The sequence below is a fragment of the Notechis scutatus genome, chromosome Z, assembly GCF_049901735.1.
Source record: "Notechis scutatus isolate UNSWTSFEM ecotype Mainland chromosome Z, rNotScu1.2, whole genome shotgun sequence".
NCBI lineage: Eukaryota > Metazoa > Chordata > Lepidosauria > Squamata > Elapidae > Notechis > Notechis scutatus.
Window position 1 is genome coordinate 28,024,456 of NC_142025.1, and position 27,601 is coordinate 28,052,056.

General features: G+C 36.0%; 1 protein-coding gene across 5 annotated transcripts in view; it reads right to left on the bottom strand.

Annotated features, from left to right (window-relative positions):
* The window catches only part of KAT2B (lysine acetyltransferase 2B), a 97,127-nt gene that overhangs the window by 17,873 nt on the left and 51,653 nt on the right, over positions 1-27,601 (bottom strand). For 4 of the 5 annotated variants that reach the window (XM_087945066.1, XM_026673556.2, XM_026673559.2 and 1 more), the window contains 7 exons: positions 20,313-20,419; positions 8,701-8,826; positions 7,424-7,560; positions 4,978-5,189; positions 3,317-3,443; positions 1,447-1,557; positions 611-754 (listed from right to left, as the gene is read on the bottom strand). In XM_087945066.1, coding sequence (XP_087801192.1) covers positions 611-754; positions 1,447-1,557; positions 3,317-3,443; positions 4,978-5,189; positions 7,424-7,560; positions 8,701-8,826; positions 20,313-20,419 — 964 coding nt within the window. The remainder of the gene's footprint in view (positions 1-610; positions 755-1,446; positions 1,558-3,316; positions 3,444-4,977; positions 5,190-7,423; positions 7,561-8,700; positions 8,827-20,312; positions 20,420-27,601) is intronic. The other variant, XM_026673557.2, reaches the window with a different exon arrangement.

Genomic DNA, 27,601 nt, shown 5'->3' on the forward strand with positions numbered 1-27,601 from the left:
GACTTAGCCAAAGAGTTCTAATCAACTAATTGAGAGTTGAATTTGCAGTTAGCATTTTTTTAGGGATGCACTGTATTGGGGACAAAGCAGCTGAGGAAGAGATAGCTTCTCTCTGCTGTGGTAGGGAGGGCAATGGAATAAAATAACAAACAAAAGACAAAAATATACAACTAATGATAATGGCAAATGCCTGATGAGAGAGAAAAAAACAAACACTGTGAAGGTCATAAATATGGGCACTGGTTGCAAAGTTACTTTTCATCACCATTGAAGATTGCTATTTGAGGCAGTCGCTAAATGGGGACTATAAAGATACCCATCTGCAGTATACAAAAAAGATCCCATTGTCAAATTATTAAATATACAGCTTTTCAACTGATACTCAGAAAACAGACAAGGGGGAAATAGAATTATTCTACTTTTGTTTCAAGCTATGCATTTCCTTCAGAAGGGGAATAGTATCATTTTGTACTGTATCATTGGAATAAAAAAACTAAATATTGTACAATTATCCTAACTCCTGAGTAGTTTTGCTGGTATGAATGAGGTAGTTAAAAACAACACTTAATTTGTGTATATTTTTGGGAGGGGGGGAGGAATAACTTTTTACCTCTTTTTGTTTCTTAATGATGACTGAAAATTCAGTATAAGGGATTCTTGGATTTAATTCACATCCCATTAAAGTTGCTCCTTCATAGTCCTTGATATAGCCTACATATTTTGCTTTTGGTACCTTAATATCTTTTGAAAAGCCCTAAGGAAAAAACAATTAATGTATTTTTACTTGCTTACTGAAGACATTGTAATATTTTACAGTAGTGATATTTTTCTTCATGTACTTAAGAGACTGCAATTCAGCAACCTGACAGATCAGTTACTACCACCCTTAATTTAAATGTATGAAAATATCCCATTATACATGAAAGAAACAGGATACACAATATATCTTTTCAAGGCCACCATCAGTGGTTACTATCCAGAGATAATTACACTCCTCTAGCAACTGTCAGAAGCTCTCAAAAACAGCAAGAGGGAAATACATTACACAGAGGAGTCACATAACAGCAATAGAAAATACAACCAGGAATGAACTATTATTACAAAGAAATACTGAGAATTATAGATTTCCAAAAAACAGAAACAAAACTACTTCAGTTTTTTTAATGGCCCAATTAATCATTTGTAACAAAAACAAAATAATTTACATGTTAAAAATTAATATTTAATATGATAATGAAAACTTATACCATAATACAATTGATTAGCTTAAATTGCCAGAACATTTTTAGGTCAATTGTATACGAACAATAGACTTTAAATTCAATGAATAGTAATATTTTCCTTCAGATAATAAGATCACTCTGAAAGTCTTTTGAGTGTGTCTAATAGTTATTCAAATTTTATTTTGTTACACAGGTTGAAAATTAGTCCCAAAGTTGTACTTACTTGCTTTTTAAAGTAGCCAATTGCATATTCATCAGCATATGTAAGGAAATTGAGAATATTATGCTTAATGTGATATTCTTTCAGATGATTCATTAAGTGTGTTCCATAACCCTGCAAAGAAAGTATGATGATATTTTATCAATTGAGGATTACAATGTATTAAAACTTTGCTGCTTGCAGTTTGCAGCAATAAAGCAATTTAAATACAGAAATACTGTGGACCCCTAAGAAGTATATGTGAGAACAGAATTTTTGTCTCCTGGCAGAAGTAATAGTTATCAGATTTTCTTTTCCAATTGCATGAGCCATGTTAAATCCTGCTTCCAAAAACTATTTTCAAAATAATACTTTGCAGCCAAGTCTAACCAGAGTAGGAAGTTATAGCTAGTCTATTTTTCCTGAGAGAATGAATAAGGGAATATTGCAGGCAAAGCTGCATCTGTGTCTGAGTTTATTTTGTAATTTGTAGGAAGGATTTTATCAACTCAGTGTTTATTTTTTGCTTTTGTTTTTTTGTTTTTTTTTCTACCTTTAATGAGGCACTTGACATAACCTGCTCTTAGGGTTGATGTTATAATTTCCCCTCATGTTTTCTTTTTTCCGGCATCATTACTTTATTTATTTATTTCATATGGCATAACAAAATATAGCATTAGTACATTTTAAAAAATGGCATATAAAATGTGTATTAAATATAAACCCCCCATACAGTGAATTATTTTAAAAATGCACAATACAAATGATGAATAAAATGGTAAATAAAATTAAATTATGTATGAGCAATTACTAAAATGCTTAAGCCTGTGGCTGGTTATCTAGATTGTTTAGCCATTGGACAGCAGTGCCCTCAAGATAACGTAGTTCTCATAGGGACCAGGGAACTTTCTGAAGGGACATTTCTTCACAATGAGGTGTAAAGTTTGTGGGATATTCCCACAATCAGACTGCATTATTATTAGTATTGTATGTCCATTTGAATGCAAGTTTTATTATTAGTTTACGTGCTTTAGCCCAAAGCTTTTTTGTTTTGGACATTTTGCTTTCTATTTACTTAGACTACTAAGGCTTAGCATATTGTTGGGGTTAAATTTACTTGTTCATTCTGTTTGGTTAGGTTGCTGATTAAGCAACCAGCATATGGCAAAATCAGACACCATTTCAGGATATAATAGTTTCCTGCAATGAGCAAGGATAGATCATCATTATAGTTCATTCAAGATCTGTTATCTAATTATTAGTTATTCTGACCTTTGAATGTACAAAACTTTTTGAATGATTAGTAAACATCACATATCTTCCTAATAGAACTAATTGTTTAATAAAATTTAATAAAAAAAGAATAATTCCATTATTATGGACAGGGTCTAAAAGTTGGGAAACAATTATTGTTTATTGCTACCAAAGATTTTTCAATATTATAATTAACCTCATTATAATAATACCCACACCTGTTACAATAGGTTGTGACTTTCGGTATACTTCAACCACACTCAGCAAAGACAAAAAAATATTCTAATTGTGCACATAGTTTCTTACCCATCCCCTTTTATCTTATATGTCTATTATTTGCACTGGGGCCAAACTGGAAATAAGATGGAAGAATTATATAGACACTACATTTATTAGTGACAGACACAGAAGTAAATTTTCTCTAAGTAGTGCAAGTAGAATTAAGTCGAAAGAGAATATTACTTTGCCATGTGTTTTATTCAGTCTTCTGGTTCTTTTTTAAAAAGTAAACTGCACTTTGGGCAGAATTATATTTTTTGCCATTTGATCAAGTTCAGGACTATAGGGTCACATAAAATCCAATTATACCTGCACAATATACAATACACTTGTTTGATAATGCAATTAATATTACTTTTACCTTGACTTGTTCATTAGAAGTCACTGCACAGAAAACTATTTCTGTAAATCCTTGAGATGGGAACATCCGGAAACAGATACCACCAATCACACGACCATCCTTTATTAATGCAAGGGTCTTGTGTTTCCTGTAGTTATATATTTTGACATATAAACCATATATCTATTAATGATGCCCATCACTGGTGCCTTCATAGCCATAGCAATTATAAATAGAATATTTTTGCATAGATTTTGATACTAGATTAGATTTTATTTTCAAAAGAAGGTATCTAGAAAACTGATACTATGTCAACATAAAATATTCCGATTGCATTTTCTAGGTTCCCTTTCAAATTATTATCTCCCGTCCCATCTTATTATACAGGAATAACAACTCATTTCTTCAAGATGGAAACAGCTCTATTGAATAATGCTAACTTCTACTCTGTGTCCTGTTTCCAGAAAGAAGGAAAATTGTCTACTAAAACTAAAAGAGTTTGTTTGACTGGGTGAATTTTCAACCTGTATTTTATCAACATCTTTCAAGCATTTAGCAGAATTGTAGGGCATTCCTGTCTACTCTTAAATCAATTGGGCTATTTGTTTCACACAGATAGGGAGCCAATTTTGAACTTGGCCCAAGTCAGTCCCACATTGGTCCAGGTCAGTCCCATTCTCGTTCATGTTACTAGCATGGTCTATATAAACTTCTAAAATACTCCTAGCAGGGTGTGAATTAGTATGTGATTGAGTGAAAAGTCTAGTAGTTTTTCTGGAAATTTGCCAGAAAAATGAAGAATTCATCTTCCTGACTGATTGTCAGTTTCTGGCAGGTGTCCTTTTCTGACAATCTTTTCAACAGATATTTTATACTGAATAAATTTCAAACTGCAAAAAACAATTATCTTGATAATGTTTCAAATATTTTGAAACATGTGACAAACATGCCCAGATCTATCACAGAGAAGGCACACTTCCCAAGTCACAAATAGGTGCCTTTTTTCATGAAAAAGACTTGAAGCATGCCGCCCTTCTGCTACATGTCATGGGGCAAACAGAGTTAATTAGAGGCAGGCAAACTTACAAATAGCCAAATATTGTGTTTTGACGGGCTTTAACTATAGTTACTAAGCAGATAAAAAGGAGTTTTTAAGAGGTAGTACTAGAGACATCTTACTGATTGATAATTCTGAAGAGCCAAACATTAATATTACTATTGCAAATTGATGTGATAGAAAGCAATTGTACCTGCAATTCCTAAATCAGAGAACATTTTGGAGGGGAGCAAGAATTGCCCAAATTGTCCTCTTTCTTGTTCCAATGATAAATTGTCTCTGTGAAAGATTAAGTATTGTCTATTTCTTATTATTTGGAACAAACTTTACAATGAATCGCTAAATGCAAATCCCAATCTTTAGCTCTATCTTTTAGCATGCCCAAAGTTTGAGAATTCTAACAAAAAAATTACAACCACTACACTTTGCCAAATGTACACCTAGCTATCTAGATACCAAACTTGTCATCTTCCTTTTTGTTACCGTTGTTGTTCCAAGTCCCAAATCAACAGTCCCTAGATTTAAAGGCTTGTTTTCAGCTTCTAAAAATGAACCCATTCAATAAATATTATCCCCTTTCTTGTTCTACCTTTCCCTTTGAGAAGAAAATAGACATAATACTCACGGATCAAAGACTAGACGAGTAATATATTCTTTTGGCATCCTGGGTAGCTGATGTGAGAATACATTTTGTAAGCCAACCAGCCACATCATAATCTTTTTATTTGGTTTTTGATTTAAGGAATTTCCAACCACATGAAATTCAATCACTCCCCTACGCTCTTCCAATCTTGCAGCTTCATCCCGGGCTGAGTGTGCAGATAGAAAATTAGTCTGCTTTAAAGAAAAAAACAATGAAAAGTAATTCAAAATTTATTTCAGGAATCCTTTTTTCTCCTTTTCATATATAGTTAATACATATCTCAGTAAATAGAGTTGGAAATCTTTTCCATTTGTTTTGATGACACATACTTTTTTCAAGGTTGCATTTCTAACTGAGTAAGTAATATATCTGAAAAATATCCAGTAATTCAGGGTAAATATTTAATTAATTATTTGGCTAGATATTTACCATGTGAAAAAAATGTTTTAAAAGTCCATTATGGGCTCTTGTATACAAAAGAAGATTTTTGTCAATCAGCTTATATCTAATACTTTTAAAAAATGAAAAACCTTGCATAATTCCTACTTGAAAAGTCAACAAAATATCATTCAACATTACTTGTGTCCTTTAATACAAGGGGGTCCCCAATCACTGGGCCATGACCCACCAGAAACTGGGCCGCCTAAGTGAGCAAAGTGCCATCCATTCACATACAGAATCTAGGCAGCACATGAAACCATGCACACACACACTAGTTGATGAAAAACTGTCCCCCATGGAACTGGTCCCTGGCACCCAAAAGGTTGGAGGTCGCTGCTTTAATTTATCTTCTCAATTACAAACATCTAAATTGAAATAGTATTAAATAGCCAGCAGTTAGTTGTTTGTTTTGCATTTCAAAAAAGTCCACTGAATTATTTAGTATCAACCATAGTGATAGCCTTCAACTTGTGACCAGTCTTTTTATGACTATGAAGTTATGATGGCCTTGAAAAAAGTGCTTTATGGCCTGTAAAGCATTTCTGATCAACCATAAAATGTTCCTCCCTGTGGTCTGGCATATTTTGGGCACATAGCAACCAGCTCAATTTTATAGCTGGTGGCACCATCCTGAGTTCATGTGATGGCAATATGTAAGATTTTTTTTTTTTTTTGCCAGTCTCCGGCAAAAACATCCTGTTTGCGTAATAATTGCATGATTCATTTAATGACTGCTTCAAGAAATGTCAAAAATAGGTCCAGTCATCTGGATGCCTTGATTTATAACTGCAATTTGGACTTACAATTAGATTTCTGATATCAATTATGATCATGTCAAGGACTACCTGTACAATGTTATTGATTACAACATGCAGAAAAAAATGTTCTAAAGACGGTGAGAACTAGTACAACTATGCCAATTATGCCTTCTTTGACAACTTGGCTAACTAGCTACGTACAAAAGTTGCCCAATGCATACATTCTGTCCCTTCATCCTTTTCTACAACTCTACTGGCGCTTGAGGATCCCTGAGACACAAAGATCTAGTAATGGATACATAAACAGAAGCCATGCGGTCACATTTTCTCTCCGTTTCTTGACAATGCTTAGTGGAGACTGAAGAGAAAAGGGGGAAAACAGAAGAAAATCTAAACCAAATAAATGAGAATTTGATATTCACATATCCTTAAAGTACTCTAATAAAAATATAGATGATGAGCCATGTTACAGGATAAGGTTTAGAAACAGGATTTGGAACCTTTTTTTGTTTTGTTTTGTTTTATATGATTTGTTTAATTTGATTTGATATGGTTTATTTTGATCTTATATGCTGAGTTTTGAATTGCAAGCTGCTCAGATTCATTTAGGAGTTGAGCAGACTATAAATTAAGTAAATCTAGCAAATTACTCTAAGTTCATGAAACATTATAAATTTGTTTCAGATGAGATCTTGGCTAATTTTTTTCATGTGTCTGATATATAATATAATTCATAGGAACAATTCCTCATCTAAATATGAGCACATTTTGAAATGAAAATAGTAAAACTGAGTCATATCCAAAAAGACAAGATGTTTGAATGAAACTATATGCCAGCCGTGCCATTAAAAATATCCTTTAAGTTAAAATTTATTTTTAAACTTGTCATTTTCTAATGTATACATACAACTTACATGTTGTATATGTATAAATACTGGCAGCTGGATGTGTTTGGATACATTTACTACTTTTAATAATCCCAGAATTCTTAGCTATGATTATACTGGATAGGAATTCTAAGAATTAAAGTCCAGGCACTTACTGAGGCACTTACTTAGGCTGAATTCTATTAATGTATTAATAATGAAAAATGCCTTCAAATAAAAATCAGTTCAATACTGTTGAAAATTTAAAAATATCTTGGTATGACAATAAACCTATTGATACTGTATTTAGAAAATATAATGTGCTATTTAACATTAATTAATTGTGAAAAGTACATTTCTTACCTCTGGACCAAGCATTGCTGTTGGATCTGTAATAGTTGACATCACTTCATTGATCAGTTCAACAGGAATATCTCCTATAACCCGTGGCTTCTTAGCATTCTCCGCAGAATAACCTTCATTATTTTTTCTTTTTTCCCCTAAACAATGAAGTTGAAACAAAATAATTATTTAACAATAAAACAAAATCCAAATGTTGTACATTACCAGAATCAAAAAATATTGAATTACTTTATTCATTGTTGAAAAATATTTGATTGAGTTAAATAAGCTATGAACTTCAGTAGCAAACGAATTATATTAAACAATAACAATAACAGAAGTCAGCTGCATTTGCCATCTCAGTAGAGTTCAACTTTCCATATTACCAATGGCTAGGAGGGGACTTCCCAAATCCCTAAGGATTGGGCGTTCCAATGGGGGCCACAACAAAGAATGCCTGGAACCTTTTATATACCTCAAAGCTTTTTTAGGGAACATTTAGACTCTTTGACTTATTATAAAGGATGTGAAGGTTCAATTCTAGTAAGATAGTACTTGATTTAAGCCAATGCTATACCAGGACTAGTTCTAGGTCTAAAATATGCATGCATAGGGAAGATATTTTTAAATATAACCAAATCTGGAACTTAACCCACTAAAACTCTTCAAAGAATAACAAAAGGATATCATAATTATCATTCAGTTTATCATTCAGACAGTGGGTTAAAATAATTTCCCATTTATAAAATAGTAGTCATTCATTGACCCTCAGTACGGCTCAGTACATTACTTAGCATTTTTATTTTACTGCAAAACTAAACTGATAAGATTTAGGACATGGTAAAAGATCATTACACACATTGCTTGAATTAGTATTTTGCTTGAATTAGTATTTTCCTGGCTACTCCACAATTTTGGTAAACACAGTTCATTATATTAATCTACAGTATTTTAAGATATTTTTGTATAGTATTGTTGCCCTAGCTTTAACTAATAGCTAACCTATTTCCATATATAAATATGCCATAGCTCTTCCTGAAGGCAATATGAGCATATCATCTGCACAATCATTAAAGCAATTATAGTTGTTGCATCAAAACTCTTTACCTCATTTATCTATAGAAATTGTGAAAACACTTTATTCCTATAAACTCTTATTGATATGGTAGTATGGGTAACAGCCATCCACAACTTTATTCTTCTTCACTTAATATGTATTTTACAGAAGTTGATTTTGAAAAATCTCTATAATATTTACAATTAGCAAAACAAAAAAAAGTCTTTGCTATCTATATTACCTAGGTTTTGGTCCTGGCCAGAAGCAGATTTGGAAGCAGGACTCATAGTTCCTCCACTGGGTTGTTCCAAAGATGAGGGACTTGAACTATATGAAACAGATCTCACCATAGGCGGACGATTAATAACTAACGGAGAAAGAAAGCCAGAGTTAAAGATATTTGAAGTCAAGATCCAGGTGGATGTAGCATCAAAAAACCCTCATACATGTAACAATTATATCAGTATGAGGTAAGAATCTAAACAATCATTAATATGGGTTTAACAGCCCTTTTAAAGTATAGGCAGTCCTCAACTTACAACTATTTGTTTAGTGACCATTTACAACAGCACTGAGAAAATGACTTATCACTAATTTTCACACTTAGGCTTAATAATTTTAGAGCTTTAGAATTAAGGTTAGCCAATATTTTAGTGCCTGCAGTCTAACTGCACTGGATATCTGCCAATGATGTGAGGTAGCAAGACATATAATGATAGGAACAGAAAAGTGCTCAAAGAGAAAGAGTAAAGCCTGAGATGCCACAAAGAGAAAATTCCAAGCATTCTGAACATTCTAAAGTGGCAGCAACTTCTAGACAACTGAAACCGAAGGATTTATTCCAGCATAAGGGTATAGCAATAACTCTCCTTTTCACCTTCCCCTCCCTCACAATTTTCACCAATAAACCTTATGCCCTACATGACTAGGAAGAGGATGATTTCTCTTCTTCTGAAGTTGAAGTTTCTACAGGAGAAAGAGGAGAGGACATCTTTAAAACTACACACACACAAAAAAAAACCTGAAACGTGGATGCAAGTATGGTTGCTAAGAACTACCTACTAACTGCTAAAACAATTATTGCAATTTTAACCAGCTATTAAATGTCAATCAGACATTTAAACAAACTTAAAGCTATAATGGAAAATAATAACTAAATCTGACATGAAGCCAGTCACCAACCCAGCTGCTCCAGAACTCTCTCAAAATACTCACATACGCACAAGTCCTCATATGTATGGAAATTGCCAAGGATAAGCTAGTTTTACAACGTCACAGGATTTTGCTGCAGGTGGCAATTAATCCTCTCAACAAAGTTAGGTAGGAAAATAGAAGAATAGTACTTTATTCCCTTTCACAACTGCTTCCCTGTAGAGTATATTCCAGCTGAACTTACTGAAATCTCCTGGCTCCATATGGCAAAGTCTTGAAAGAATAATGCTAGCTTTTAGTCATTTAACATTCTCTTCGATGATTTTTAAACAGATATGTCTTGGGGCTTTCAAATACACCTACATGTGTACGGCCTCTGCTAAACTTGGGGAGGACAGCCAATCACATAAGGGAGGGCAGCAAGTCCCAGAGCTGATGAAATCAGCCAGCCAATACCTATACAGCAGAATGTTCCACCAACTCAAGGTCAGGCTCAGATAAGCACAAGAGGCATAATGCCCTTGATTTAATTAAAACAAAGATACCGACATCAGCCGACCTTATGGAAGATGAGGAAGAACTAGGACAGTCATTTGGCGACCTCCCTAGGAAAAGCAACAAACCATCATGTATAAGCTTGATTTTATTGCCTCAAGCTTTTTGGATTGAAACTTTCAATACTCTACTACCCCCTAGCTGCTCTTCTGCTGAAAAGCTTAAAAAACTCATTTTCCAGCATCCCCACAAAACAAAATAAAAAAGGAGCTTTAGCCCAAATCACATTGTCAGCAGACAAACATCACAACAAAAGGAAATCCATTTGGTGAAGAACTTAATGGATCAAGCAAGCTATCTTGCCAAGTAGAGACCTCAAGAAAAATCCAAGACATGAACCATTGAGTACATCTGAATACAACACGTTCTATTGATTTCATATCCACATCATAACCAGCAGTAGTGGTGATCGCACATCCAGAGACACCTGTATTAGACCTCAATCTGTGGAATACTGACCCTCAGGATAAAGAAAACAATTACAATAGGAAGAAGAAAGTTGAACCTTAAAATAACTGTGTATATATCAGATGTATTGTTCTCGATATTGATACTGATACTCCCCTGACATTTATAATAAAATAACTTGTTTAACAGCCGATCTTAATAATGAACACCATGAAGTAACCTGTGTTTCCACTGTTCCTCAGGATCTGCCTTTAGCAGTTGACACTACTGGGAATTCAGATTGACAATTATATGCTCCTAAATTCCTAACTATCCTTTCATGGAATGATATATTTTGAGATTTTCTGTTTACAAATTATATTGCTGAATTTGACTTATCCCTATTTCAAGAAACTTGGTTTGACAATAATCTGTATGTAAATGGACTCCAGCAACTTTCATAAGTTGCTGGAGCAGAATAAGGCAGATAGTGTGGCGGTTTAAGTACAGGTAGTCCTCTACTTACAACAGTTTATTTAGTGACTATTCGAAGTTACAATGGCACTGAAAAAAGTGACTTATGACATTTTTCAGACTTATGACCATTGCAGTATCCTTATGATCCTGTGATCAAAATTCAGATGCTTGGCAACTGATTCATATTTATGACGGTTGCATTGTCCCAGGGTCACATTGATTCCGTATCCAAACTTCTGACAAGCAAAGACAATGGGGGAGCCAGATTCACTTAACAATTGTGTTACTAACTTAACAACTACAGTGATTCACTTATACCTGTGGTAAGAAGCACTGTAAAGTGGGGTAAAATTCATTTAACAACTGTCTTACTTAGCCACATAATTGTTGGGTTCAGTTGTGCTCATATCTGTATATAAGGCTCAATTAAGCTACACCTAAATGTTATACAGCTAGATCTTATGAAGCATTATACAATGTCTATGCTGTTAAAATTTAATAATGTTACATTATCACTGTTTCTCTTCCATCATCTCTAAACAGATTCCAATTTAATAGTTTATGGTCTAAATTTGAAACATAGATAAGTATTCTCATATCAAATAGAGGTGGTATTCAGCAGATTCTGAAGTTCTAGAGAACCGGTAGCGGAAATTTTGAGTAGTTCGGAGAACCGGCAAATACCACCTCTGACAAGCCCCGCCCCCATATATTCTTTGCTTCCCAAGTCCCAGCTGATTGGCTGGAGAATTTTTTTTTCATACATACAGGAGAACAGAGCTGGAAAGCAGGTTAGCGGGATGGGGAGGGAATGGGATTTTTGCAGTAACCTTTCCCCAGCAGTGGGGAGGTAATGGAGATTTTGCAGTATCCTTCCCTTGGAATGGGGCGGGAATGGAGATTTGATAGTATCCTTCCCCTGGAGTGGGATGGGAATGGAGATTTTATAGTATCCTTCCCCTGCCACACCCACCAAGTCATGCCACGCCCACCAAGCCACGCCCACAAAACCGGTAGTAAAAATTTTTTGAATCCCACCATTGATTAAATAATACCTCATCTAATGTAATTGTTTTAGGTGGCTTCAATGCAGGGATAGGATTGAATGATAAGGTACTTTTCACTCAGTTCCATCAAAACTCTTCTGAATCAGCTGTAATGTTCCCTTTATTAACCCAACAATCCACAGATTCAAAAGAGGTTATGAGGGGTTATGCTTTCTAAAAACTAAAACCAACCTAATTCTACATTTATTGAATGGATCTCACAGTACTTGTAGTGAATTCTCTCATTGGGCTGCTTCAAGACTCTCCTTTATTGATTATACTCTGATCTTACAGAACTTAATTATGTATGAAAAAATTTTTTACTTAGATAACCGGCCTGAAAACAATCACTTCCCAGGTATGACAATCATAAGAGCATTTAACAATTGTTTTACGGAAACAGAACTTATTCCAATTGCGGAACTGAATTCAAAACTCAGAATGGTCTGTGCCAAATGGTCTTAATAACTTAGTAAGCAAATCTCTCACCTGCTTCAATCTGAAGCAGTTCTGCATCTCCATTCTACTACAGTTAAAGAGAAATTTGAAGCTCACTCTTACAGATATTCTCCCAGTTAATGCAATTATTCCAGTCAGTACTTTCCACTCAGTTCTCAAAGAGAGAAAAACAAGCAAGTAGGAGTTTTTTTCTCTCAGCCCTGGTCTGACATAGAATGTCTTGAGGCCAAGAGTAAACTGATCAGGGGATCCAATTTATATAATAAAAATCCAGCTGAGCATTCTATTCAGGATTATATGTTCCTGAAGAAACAATGTAAACATCTTTTTTAAAAATACGATTAAAAAGTTCACTAGATCTCCCAAGCCAGAAATTCCACTTTATTATTGCTCTTGATAGCTTCGCATACAACCAAGAGACCTCTTCCGCTCCTCACCTCTTACCTGGATCTGTGTAGGAAAATCACTTTGGAGCATTATATCTACAAGAAGAGCTCTCTAAATTTAATTTAGATCTTAAAGCTTCCAAAGTGGCCACTGTCACAAATGCTGAACTAAAGAAGCTTGTAAAGCAGTTAAAACCTGGTAAAGCCTCAGGCAGGAAGTTTATTATACCTGAAATATTATGAAATAATATAGGCTGATGGACCCGTTCGTGCCTGCCTGTTTTATCTTTATTATTGATCACACTGCACAAATTCCTGAGGACTGGAGCTTAGCTATTATTGTGCCCATCTACAAAAAGGGCACACGAGATTTGTCTGCAAATTACAGTCTAGCAACTTGTTAAGCATAATAAGCAAGCTATTTGCTAGACACCTATATAATAAATTAGTTGACTGTATTGATTCAGAGCTGGCTGATAAGTAGGCTTTAGGTCTGGATACTCTATATAATGGACATGCCCTTAAATTTCAACGTCTGGTTTTAAAAATACACATCTAAAGCAGATTCTAACCTGTATGCTGATTTTAGATCTGCATTTGATTTTGTTCCCAGAGCAAGGCTCGGGACAAAGCTTCTGCCATTGATAGACAGTAACTTTTACTCATGCATAACATTTACAGGTGAAACTCAAAAAATTAGAATATCATGCAAAAGTTCATTTATTTCAGTAATGCAACTTAAAAGGTGAAACTAATATGTGAGATAGACTCGTTACATGCAAAGCAAAATAGTTCAAGCCGTGATGTGTCATAATTGTGAAGATTATGGCTTACAGCTCATGAAAACCCCAAATCCCCAATCTCAGAAAATTAGAATAGTACATGCAAGCAATAAAACAAGGATTGTACATAGAACAATATCAGACCTCTGAAAAGTATAAGCATGCATATGTACTCAGTACTTGGTTTGGTACCCTTTTGCAGCAATTACTGCCTCAATGCGGCGTGGCATGGAAGCTATCAGCCTGTGGCACTGCTGAGGTGTTATGGAAGACCAGGATGCTTCAATAGTGGCCTTCAGCTCTTCTGCATTTTTCAGTTTCATGTCTCTCATCTTTCTCTTGGCAATGCCCCATAGATTCTCTATGGGGTTCAGGTCAGGCGAGTTTGCTGGCCAATCAAGCACAGTATCCCAAGGTTATTGAACCAGGTTTTGGTGCTTTTGGCAGTGTGGGCAGGTGCCAAGTCCTGCTGGAAAATGAAGTCAGCATCCCCTTCCTTCATCTGCGGAAGGAAGCATGAAAATCTCCTGGTAGATGGCTGCGTTGACCCTGGACTTAATGAAGCACAGTGGACCAACACCAGCAGATGACATGACTCCCCAAATCAACACAGACTGTGGAAACTTCACACTGGACTTCAAGCATCTTGCAGTGTGTGCCTCTCCATTCTTCGTCCAGATTCTGGGTCCTTGGTTTCCAAATGAGATGCAAAAGTTGCTCTCATCAGAAAAGAGGACTTTGGACCACTGAGCAACAGACTAGTTCTGTTTTTCTTTAGCCCAGGTAAAATGCTTCTGACATTGTTTGTTGTTCAGGAGCGGCTTGACAAGAGGAATACAACATTTGAAGCCTATGTCCAGGATCCGTCTGTATGCGGTGGCTCTTCATGCACTGACCCCAGCCTCAGTCCACTTGTGAAAGTCCCCAACACTTTTAAATAGCCTTTTCCTGACAATCCTCTCCAGGCTGCAGTCATCCCTGCTGCTTGTGCACCTTTTTCTTCCACACTTTTCCCTGCCACCTGACTTTCTATTAATGTGCTTTGATACAGCACTTTGGGAACATCCAACTTCTTTTGCAATTACCTTTTGAGGCTTTCCCTCCTTATGGAGGGTGTCAATGATGGTTTTCTGCACAACTGTCAGGTCAGCCATCTTTCCCATGATTGTGCTTCCTACTGAACCAGACTGAGAGACCATTTAAAGGCTCAGGAACCCTTTGCAGGTGTTATGGCTTAATTAGCTGATTAGAGTGGGACACTTTGAGCCTAGAATATTGAAAAACCTTTTCACAATATTCTAATTTTCTGAGATTGTGGATTTGGGGTTTTCATAATCATCTCAATTAGTACAAATCATGGCTTGAACTATCTTGCTTTGCATATAATGAGTCTATCTCATAGATTAGGTTCACTCTTTAAGTTGCATTACCGAAATAAATGAACTTTTGCATGATATTCTAATTTTTCGAGTTTCACCTGTATGTATTTTAGCCTCTCCTCTATTTAATTTGTATATAAATTTACTTGTAGCCAGAATGAATCAGAGTAACCACCCACCAAAATTAGCACATAGGCATATTGCTATCTTGTTATATGCAGATGACAGAGCATTTCTGTCACAAACATTAATTGGACTCAATCTGAGCAATTAATGCCTTGACCAGGAAGCTTTCAAAATCAATTGTAGTAAAACCAAAATTCTAATTTTTTGCAGAGACCTAAATAGTATACTTGAAGGATAAATGACCAGAACATTAATAAGTTAAAATCTTCAAATATCCAGCATGATTTTCCATTGTTTCACAAAATACACTGTGCACCAAAAATATGTTATAAAAAAATTCTCAAAAAACAACAACTGCAATCCAATCTTTCTATTTCACTAGAGGAGCATGATAAGCTCCACCAAAGCTATTTTCAGCAAAGGCACATGTGCAACTACTCTTTGATGCCCAGCTAGGACCCTATTCCTCTTTTGCCCTTCTTGAAAAGCTACAGTTTAAATTTCTAAGAGCATATTGCAGGTAGACCCCTTTGTTTCCAATATAGTTCTACGGTGGAAGGCAGGCCTGGTCAAGATAGAAACTAGTGCATGTAACACATTAACTGAAACTTCTGTTCTTTCTCACATGCCTGAGTCCTTTTCTTATGGGGAAAAATTATAAATTAACATGGATTAATGCTATTGTATTAAAATGCCAACATCTCAGTCTCTCCAAGGAGTTGTTCCTAATGATAGGCTATGAACATGTACTTAGTGCATTTAAACATATTAATAACCAAGACATTCAACAGAACCCATTTTACCCAATAATGTTTTCTTAAACAGGCAGGACTCCTCCCCCACACACACCCATCACAAACCAGCAAGGTATTTGTATCATATAACTTCTCTAAATTTCGGAGGAATTAACTTTAGCATGTTGGAATGCTCTGCCCACAGCAGTTCTAGAGGGCCAATATTAAAAAGTTCCATATGAGATGAAGCTGTGCCCCTGTGGAGAAGGGACAATTGAAACTGCAGATCATATCCTGTTACATTGCCCCCGCCCCCCGACTCAGGGACTTCTCTTATAACACCTTACCTGATTAAATATTTCAGAAATTCTGAACATTTTTACACTAAACTACTATTGTTGGATCAGTATGATTCAGTTTCTCTGTACATAGTTAAGTTTTGTTACATTGTCTGTAAAATTAGGCAGACTTTAGTCACCCATTAATTTCATTGTCAATCATAACATATTACTTATGCCTTGCGCTGTTCGGTTCTGTTCAGTTTTAATTTAATGTTTACTTTTTTCTGCTGATCCATGACTGTAATAAGCATTGAATTGAAATAATTCCTGGTTCTTTTATCTAAAACTGTTAACCAGAAATCCCAAAATCTGAACATCTACTCATAAGGTATGTTGAGACGTGACTGACCCTTGCAAAAGAACTATCTAACAAATTAGGCCTCTGGCCTATCAGTCCAGTCCTTACAGGACACTTGTCTGTGATTTTTCCCCCCAAATCTAATCTATGGTGATTTCAATATCTAGCATTATTAGGTTCAATTTCTCCAAGTAAACTGGCTTTTTAGCCAACCTGAATTTTTATTGGATACCATTTCACTTGGTCTTATCTAAAATTTAGCAATTGCTTTTAAGTCTTTACATTCTAACATTTGAAGTTAGTCCGGTTTTCATTTTGAATTGTTTTCCAGATGCCATGGCTTGAATTAATCAAAGCCAATGTCATGTATGTGAGGATTACCCTAATGAAAGCAAGTGAAGCTCTTAACTGAAAAACTATGGAATCATAATACAATGTTTCAAACTCTTGAGGGAATTGTTACATAAATTTTACATAGCCTGAAGTAGTACTATTAACAAATAGCTACTTATTTAAGAGGAGTAATCTTAATCAGCTTCTAGTAGTTTGTCAGGCCAACAATTGCACTTTGAAATTGTTGGTTCTTGATCTCTGAGCTTGTTCTTGTTCTTGCTTTTTTTCAGATACTTTATTACCAGGCTAGGTAACATTATCAATGCAAGTGAGAATGGGATTTGATAGTTGTTTATACATAGTAAGTTGTTCTGCCAATCTTACTGGGTATGTGGCTTCCTCCTTTATGGTTCCTTGTCTCTGTTATTGTATCTTCTCTTACTGTCTCCCTGGTGCTGTTTCTTCCTTATCCCTCTATCACAGGAATGTCAAACTCAATTTTATTGAGGGCCACATCAGGGCTGTGGGTTGAGCTGGGGGGAGGGTGCTGACTGGGTAGGTGTGGCTGACTAGGTGGGCTTGGCTAGCTTGACATTACTCTCCAAACTGCTGGCATGTTTTCTCTTCACATTGAGTAGACCAGGCCGAAGCCATGCTGGCCTAATTGAGTAGACCGGGCTGAAGCTACATCGGCCTGATCTTTCCTCTCTGCACCAGGTAGAACGGGCTGAAGCTTCGCTGGCTTGATCTTTCCTCTCTACATTGGATAGACTGGGCTGAAGCTTCACTGGCCTGATCTTTCCTCTCTGCATTGGATAGACCAGGCCGAAGCCACGCTGGCCTAATTGAGTATAGACTGGGCTGAAGCTACATTCGCCTGATCTTTCCTCTTCGCACCAGGCAGACCGGGCTGAAGATTCGCTGGCTTGATCTTTCCTCTCTACATTGGATAGACCGGGCCGAAGCGATGTGAATAGACCGGGTTAAAGTGATGTAGGTAGACTGGGACAGCCCTGAGGGCCGGATCCAGCCATATCACAGGCCGGATGCAGCCTGCAGGCCTTGAGTTTGGCACCCCTGCTCTATCACATTAAAACAGGAACAGTAGAAAAGATATATAATAAACAACATGTTGGAATACAGAAATAAACTTTCAAAAGAAGGCAAAACCACATTATCCTTCCTGGATACCCTCATGAGCAAAGAAACATTGTCAAATTAGAAATTCATTTTATTAAAACATAACTCACATTAGAGCTTCACTGTCAAAACAATCACCCAACCACTCACAAGAGGAACTGCATACAAACATTATTCAGATGAGCACAAGCTCATTGTAGTAATCTGGAATATCAAAAAGGGGAAGCAGACCACATATAAGTCATCTTCCAACAGACACCCAGCAACTTCATCAGAAGAGGCTAAGTACAGTGCTCAACTGTTATAGCTTACAAAAAAGTGTTTGTTCCCATACATCAAAAACATATCTGAGTCAATGAAACAGACTACTATACCCGTTCATCATCACTGAAGCTCACCAAGCAACAAAATCCCTCAAAAACATCTTAAGCAAACCAAAAGACTCAACAGCCAAAGAAGAAACATTGGACTCATCGTATAGTGTAAACACCATAACAGCCACTATATAGGCTGTTAGAAAAAAGACTAGCAGACTGCTTTCCATGAACATCTACTAACAGTTAGAAGATATGACAAAAATTCCTCATTTCAACTGTTATTGATCAAGCCAAATTTTTAAAAAATGCAAGGGAATTCCTAGAAGCTTGGCATTCACCCAAATAAGCCATCAACAGACACACAGACGCAACCCCATTTGCATATTATTTGAAAGATACAATCAAAAACTTGGATGGGAAACAAACAGCCTAGAACACATCTTCACAAGCTGCTAAAATAAGAAACAGAATGAAATCAACTATCAGAGAGGAAACAATGCCCTAATCAAGGAACAACTAAGGAGGAAACAACATCTGTACTAAAATTGGCAAGGCAAACTACTACATATAAACAGCAAAGCCCAGTTTCCTATATACTGATGTTACTGATAGTAAACAATCTTCAAGAAAACAACCAAACTCAAAGAACCAAAAATCTACAGTTCAGAATGGAGCTATACATATTATCTTGTGTTGATATTGCATAAATTTAATTAAATGTGTCTCTGCTTCTATAGAAATATATTAAATACAAATCTAACTAGATACTTCCTACCTGTTTCTTATTAAACAAAGATGCTCTAACCAGATTTCATCTGGACAAAATTACAGCAAAACATGATATTCTCTGAAACACTGCAGCCTTCCAGAGAAGATACACCTCTATGGGTCTAGGACAATTTGTAGTAGTCAGCTTAAGGCCACTAAGTTGCTGCAAGAAAATTCTATATGGTCAACTCATCCTGGGGACAACTCATGCAGGAGGTCAGAAAGAGACCCAGGTGGGTGGATGAGCAAGCAGGTGGACAGAGCAGAGATTGGTGGGGGCCAGGGGCTTCGCATTCAGTGGGCAGATTGAGAAGTGTGGAGGCAGCAGTGGCCAGAGGTATCATATTTTCACACACCACACCACCACCACTGAAGCTGGCCTCTTTATCCCAGAGCTTGGTGTGGCAGTGGCTGTGGCTGTCTCTACTACTGACAGCTACTGCCTCCCTCCCACCTGCCCCGTCCACAGACAACACAGTTCCCAGCTTTTTTGACCCAGAGCTCAGCAGGTCAGCAGTGGAGATGTGAAAATGGGAAGGCCCCTGCCACCATTCTGCACTTTCCTCACCTGCTTGCTCAACCATCCATTTGGTTCTCCATATGGCCGCCATGGCAAGTTGTCCCCACAGCAAATTGGCCATATGAAGTTGTCTTGCAACAATTTGGTGCCAGTGAATTGGCAGGGGAGACTTGGCAGTGGTGAACTGGTGGCAGTGACCTGGCCGTGCTATGTTGGCTATGGCAAGTTGTCCTATTCTGGCTCCTATTCTCTTTGCCTTCTGTAAGAACCTCAAAATGTGGCTCTGCTGATTGGTCCTGGTGGGACATTCAGTGTTGAAAGTGGTCAGCTGACTAGAAAAACAGAGATTCTGCATCCAAACTATAGTATCCTGTTTTTTATTAAATCTCTGTTAATTTTAATGTTTAATTTTGTGTACTTTTGCTTTTGATACATATAAATCATGCAGAGTTCCTTTACAATGAGAGGGAAGGCATATAAAGTTAATAAATAAAACAGAAGAACCATAATTGTAAAGGCTGTGTAAATGTTATTCAAATTAACTTAGAAGACAATCTTTATGCATTTATAAGTGGCACAAAACTGTCCATTAACTGGATAAAGTTAACACAGAATCTATTGGTCCTGATCTTGTTTTGTATTACAATATTTACCTGTTTGGATGCCTAGTTGGCTGCTTCGAGAAGTGGAAGTTATGAAATCTGGATCCCAGATAGGAGAATTTTGACTGTATACCTCTTCCTCCAACATGGACAGGAACCTTAACACAGAAGTCAAAGCAGTATTAATGTATGTTAGGAATGTAAGTCGCCTAACAGTTATTTGGGTTGGAAATATATAAACTAGGATAGACATTTTAATACTGTATCTTTAAGAAAATGCAAAAACTGTAATTGGGTGTAGTTTCTCAAACGGCCATAAGATGGAGCCAGAAACCTGGGTTGTTTAGTCTCAGAATAGAGTCTCAGTGAGTCTCTGTTTCTTCTGTTGGAGAGTGTTGCCGTTCCTCCTAAATGACTGTTACTGATTGTTGATGTAAGTCTATTACTGAACTGTTTTTGATACTGGACTTTGATATTTGGATTATCCCTGAACTGAACACTGACTGCCTTACCTGTGAATGACTTTGGACTGCTTGTTTGGACTTTGCTTAAATGTTTATTGGAAGTAAAAACCTACATTAACTGTACAGTGTATCTGTGTGCTGTGTGTGTATTATTCTTCACTACTCTCACTACGTCTCCCTGTATGCACTCATTGTCCTAACGGGGAATTACCTCAACACTGGTTATGGGCCCAGGCCATACCAGGCTCAGATAACTGAGAGTTAGTGTGAATGCACAATACTATATACATACAGCTATTTACTGTTTAATTGTGGGTTACTATCCTGGTAAAGATGGCACAAGTCACTTCAACATGTCTATCACTGATAACCCGGTTGGATGGAACAAACTATGTTTCCTGGTCTATGAAGTGCAGTCTACTTCTGCGTAGAGAAGGGTTATGGAATGTAGTTCAAGATCCACTGGATGTAAATGCTTGGGATCCAGAAAATGAGGACGATGCCAAGAAGCTTGCTGACTTTAAACAGAACAATGCACGAGCTCTTTGTATAATTGGACTAACACTGAGTGATCAGCAGCTAGTCCATATTCATGGAGAAGAGTCTGCTGCTAGGTGTTGGGAGAATTTGAAGAGGATTTATGTTCGTGACAGTGTAGATGCACACATACATCTTACACGTAAACTGTTTAGAGCACGTCTTCTGAAAGGTGGAGATATGTTAGCTCATTTAAACTTCATGAAAAAAACTTTTCAAGAGCTACATGAAAAAGAACTGATATTTTCAGAGCTGCATCAAGAGCTTTCAGAGCTTTCATCATTGGATGAAAGTTATGATGATTATATATCTTCACTGGAAGTCCTGCCCAAAGATGAACTAACATTGACTGACATAACCGGAAGGTTGTTAGAAGAAGCAAGAAGATGGCTGGATAGGGACCAACTGAGGAAGGAACAACCACAAGAAAAGGATTTGTGTTCAACTGCCTATACCGTTAGGAAATGTTTTTCTTGCGGGGCTAGGGGGCATATAGCTAGATTCTGTAAAAAAGGAAAAAGACAGAATACTAATAATCACCAGAAGGCCAAGAAGAATGTTAGTTTAGCTATGTCTAGCAATTCAACTGTAAACCATGATTTGTGGGTTGTTGATAGTGCAGCATCGCAGTGCAATTACTAAAGATAGAGGTTTATAAAGATGTCTACGAGTAAACAACATGTATCATTGGCAAATGGATGGAAGATGAATGCATCTGGTGAAGGTACTGCATATTGTTTTTGTATAAACGAACATTTAACTATGTTATATGTACCTAAACTGAAATTTAATTTGTTATCAGTAAGAGCTTTAGTTATTCTTGGTTATGTAGTAATCTTTAGGGGAAAAAATGTATAATATAGAAAGAGGGTAAAAGTGTTACTGCTAATTTAGAGAATGATTTATATGTAATACATGATGATCAGCTGAAGATGGCTAACTCAGTTCATAACAATGTTAAGCCACATGATGAATGTATACATTTACTGCATAGACGTTTGGGGCACATTAATTTCAAAATGCTCAAACAAACTGTTGAATTGTCAGAGGAAGTAAAATTGAAACCCTGTAGCAAGTATTTAAACTGTAATGCTTGTAGCCAAGAGAAGAGCAAGGTTACTCCTGCAAACAGACTGAATGGTTTTAAGACCAAAGAACCTTTAGAGGTTGTATTTGCTGACATAATTGGTCCTAAGAAACCTAGTTTAGGAGGTGCCTGCTATATTTTGAGTATTATGGACCATTACTCACGATACAGTTTCTGCTATCTCATGAAAAACAAAACAGAAACATTCCAACATTTCTTTAACTGGCTAAGGTTTGCTAAGAGAAAAATGAAAAGTAAAGTAATTACATTAGTTACTGATAATGGGACTGAGTTTGTTAACAAGATTCCAAACAATGTTGAAATTGGCTGGTGCTGAGCATAAACGTTCTGCACCTTACAGACCACAACATAACTCGTTTGTAAAACAAAGAGGGCAAACATTACAAGCCATGGCTCGCACTATGTTATCTGACTCAGGTTTGCCTGAAACACTGTGGGGTGAAGCCATAATGTGTAGCAACCATGTGTTAAACAATGTAGTTAACACAAGAACTGGTGAATTGCCATTCACTTGTTGGCATGGCAGAAAACCAAATTTAAGTTACCTACACACATTTGGAGCTCCAGCATGGGTGCATATTCCCTCAAAAGTAAGACTGAAAGGGCAACATAGAGCTAGGAAATTATTTTTCGTAGGTTACGAGGCCAACCATAGATCGTTTAGATTTTGGGATCAAGGCACAGCTCATGTTTATTGTAGTGCTAGTGCAAAATTTCTTGAGCACGTTGGGTGGGATAAACTGGAACAGGAATCCAGCAATGATGTTATTATTGACACCCAAATAGTCCTTAAAGATGAAATAAGTAAACCACGAATAGCCATTAAAGAGGAAGAACAGGCACAGGAGGAAGTAGTAGAACAGGCACAGGAGGAAGTAGAAGAACAGGAGCAGGTGGCGCAGGTGAGTCCACCAGTAAGCCCTGTATTACCAAGATGTTCAACCCGAGTAACATGACCACCTGACACATATCAGGCTAGTGTTGTATGCCAAGTGAATACAGTTCCAAGTAATTATAATGAACTGAAACTGTGTCCTGCTAAGGATCAGGCTGCTTGGCAGGTAGCAATGGATAAGGAACTGGAATCATTAAAAAACTGGAGGTATACAAAAATGTTAAATTACCACTAGGTAAACATGCCATAGGATGTAAATGGATTTATAAGTTTAAGACAGGTGTGGATGGGACTGTTACCCATAAAGCCAGGTTAGTAGCACAAGGGTTCAATCAGACAGCAAATGACTACGATGAAGTGTTTGCACCTAGTCTGAAGGCTACTACATTAAGGGCAGCATTAGTGTGGGCAGCTAAGGAGAAATACATTATAAATAATTTGGATGTAGAGACCACATATCTGCATGCACCGTTGCAACACACTATATATTTAAAGAAACCTTTAGGTATAAAAGACGATTATACAACTGATTGCTGGAGATTGAAAAAGAGTCTTTATGGCTTGAAGCAATCAGGATATGAGTGGAACCAGTGTATAGTTAAAGAATTAACTAGGATAGGTTTTGTTGCTGGCATGGCTGATCCATGTTTGTTTAAAAAGGAAAATAATGGTATAATTTCATTGTTGCTATTGTTTACTGATGACATAGCATTATTCACCAAAACTGAACAAGAAACTACTAAAATAATCCCACTGTTAGAGAAGAAATTTAAGATAAAACAGTTAGGAGAAATCAAACAATATCTTGGTTTAAAGACAGATAGAACTAGGGGAGGATACAAGATCTCACAGGCAGATAAAATTAACCAATTACTAAAAAGTTTTAAAATGGAACTTTGTAAGCCAGCTAAGACACCAATGAGTCAGGAGTTTAGCCATAGTGATGTTCAAAGTCCTATTTTTGATAAGAATATTTATCAGTCCTTGATTGGTAGTTTATCTTAGTAATTAGTCAAGGCCAGATATAGCATACAGTGTTAACCAATTAACGAGATTTAATGCTGAGCCAACTGAAAGGCACTGGCAAGCTGCTAAACATGTGTTAAAATATCTGAAACAAACAATGCATCATGCATTGTATTTGGAGCCTAAAGATGAACTGAGTTTAACTGCATATGCTGATGCAAGTTTTGCTACAGACATAAATACATGAAAATCTACATCGGGTACTGTAGTATTATTGGGAAAGGTGTTGATTGGATGGAGATCTATTAGACAGAAACATCTAAGTTTGTCAACAATGGAGGCTGAATTCTCATGTTTGTCTTTACTATGTACAGATTTAGTTTTGTATAAACATTTACTAATTGACATGGGAATTGATGTAACAGATTCTATTGTTATTTACGAAGACAACCAATCAGCAATACAGATGGCTTCAAATATTGCTGTTAAAACAAGAACAAAACACACAGATTTAAGATATTTAAATGTGAGACAATGTGTACAAAGTAAAATGATTAAGCTGGAATACTGTATGTCAGAAAACAGTATAGCAGATCATTTTACAAAGACCCAAGGCTCTATAAAGCATAAGGCTTGCTGTGAAGATTATGGACTTAGAATGTAAGGTTGTATATACTGTCCTACCCAAAGGGGAGGATGTTAGTAATGTAAGTCACCAAACAGTTATTTGGGTTGGAAATATATAAACTAGGATCGACATTTTAATACTGTATCTTTAAGAAAATGCAAAAACTGTAATTGGGTATGGTTTCTCAAACGGCCATAAGATGGAGCCAGAAACCTGGTTTTTTTAGTCTCAGAATAGAGTCTCAGTGAGTCTCAGTTTCTTCTGTTGGAGAGTGTTGCCGTTCCTCCTAAATGACTGTTACTGATCATTGATGTAAGTCTGTTACTGAACTGTTTTTGATACTGGACTTTGATATTTGGATTATCCCTGAACATTTATTGGAAGTAAAAACCTACATTAACTGTACAGTGTATCTGTGTGCTGTGTGTGTATTATTCTTCACTACTCTCACTATGTCTCCCTGTATGCTCTCATTCTCCTAATGGGGAATTACCTCAACAATGTACATAGTGTAATCTACCAAGACAACTTCTTCAATTATAGAGAAAATTAAAGAAAAATATAACAAACCAGATATATCTTCTATAACATAAATGGTATAGTCAAAATAGCTAATTTTTTTCTTAAAAGTGAAAAACATGGAAGAGCAAGTATTTGTTTGGGTTTATTCCTCTGAAGTACTTCAATGTATTAAAATAGTAGAATCATTTTATTAGTATTAGTATCTAATCATTTTAAAGATTACTATAAATTGTTACTTTTACAATTTTTTATTTTATTTTTTACGATTACTAATAAACTGTTGATTCACTTGTTCTTCTATTCTGACCACATGCAGCTATTCACGGTGAGATATTTATAATATTTTAATAAATTATCTGGTTTGCTAATGATGATTACAAAGATATGGGTATTCTTTCAAATGTGAGATCGGAATTACATGACAGCTATATATAAACAGTAGACAGATCAGCCTAACTTACTATTTTTACTTGTTATAAACTTCCCTAAGTAATGCAGACCCTACAAGGAAGTTATAAATGTGTGTGTGTGTGTGTGTGTGTGTGTGTGTGTGTGTGTGTGTACAGTATGTGTGTATATGTACATATGAATATATGTACATATTTATGTACATACACATACATATATGTGTATGTTTATGCATATAGCAGATAGATAAGATAGACAGATTAGATAGATATAAATGTATAGTATGTAGATATAGATATAGATATAAATATAACCTCCCACATTCTGCTGTGATGCTTGTCATGATAGGCATGATAATCAATGTGAAGATACATTATCAGCCCAAACAAATCTAATGTCAGATGAAGATGTCTTTGCTGAAGTTTGTGGCCTATGTTTTTTGTCATCTCACTCTAGGATTAAGTGATTGGTCAAAATCACCATCTGGCCTCCATGCCTAAGAAAAGGATTAGAACTTGGGTTCCTTGCTTCTAGTCTAGCATCTTAACTACTAAGCAAGCAAGCAAGCATGCAAGCAAGCAAGCATTATGTATGTATTCAGAGGCCCCAGACAAGAGATGAATTAGAAGTATAGTACTTATATCAATTCTACTTTAGAAGTCTTGTCTTCTTCTAAATATTATAAGCAACTCCTGATTAGAACGTGGTGGCCTAAGAGGCTAATGACCTGGGTGGGGAATATGGTTATTTTTCACAGAAATGAATGGAAGTTATGGCTATATATTTGTAATGCAGAGGAACACTAGGTGGCAGCAAAGCAATCCTAATAGAACTCAGCAGAATATTAGATTTTGCTTTTATATATAAAAAAATCCTTCTAAATTTTAAGGATATTTGTTTTCCTGAAAGACATTGTTTAAAAACTGTTGTTGTATATCTATGAAAACTATATTTTATTCCTTAAATATTTACTTAGAGTTTAATGGATTTTAGTTTGAGACAAAGGAGTTAGAGAAATAAAGTGCAACTACAATTTTCTAGCCAAAATTATCAAATGGCTTAATGTTATTTTATATGTAAGTATTTTTTAAAATAACCATGCATTTTTATCTACAAGAATGCAACAAGATGGCTTAGAGAAATTAATCAACATCAAATAATCCAGAATAACTTCCCAAGGGAATTATACCAGTAAAGAAATAGAAAACCAAAAATGAAACCACTTGAAATGAAATAAACAAACAATGGACACTCATCCTAAAAGTTTGGTTTTGGTTTTCTAATCTTAACAAGTTCTGAAAACAAATAGTTGCTGATATCACACATCACAACAGGTAAGAGAACCATTTTGGAGACTGCTTAAACTTCCTTTGGCATCACTTTTCCCTGGTAAAGTGATGCTGATTACTCTTCTGACTGTTAAACTGGTATTTATAACTTTCAACTTTTTAAAGTGATATTGCACCTTGAAACTCATTAAAGCATGCCTGTTACATTCATTCCTTGCTGTCTGTTGAAGACTGTTTTGAAAAATAAGAATCCACCCAAAATTCTAAATGGCAGTTCCACCAATATAGCCAGGCAGTTTACTTAAAGGAGTCCCAGAGTAATAACATTAATCACTGAAAGAATAAATTTTACAAATATGTAATGGTTCAACCCATATATTAAATGAATATGTATTTTTCTTCTTACATTGAGCTGATGCAAAAAAAGATGCTTTCTACTCAAAAGCTCCCATATAACTAGAATCATTATTATTAATATCCACAACAATTATCATTCCAGCTATAGTATATTAGCTATGTATTT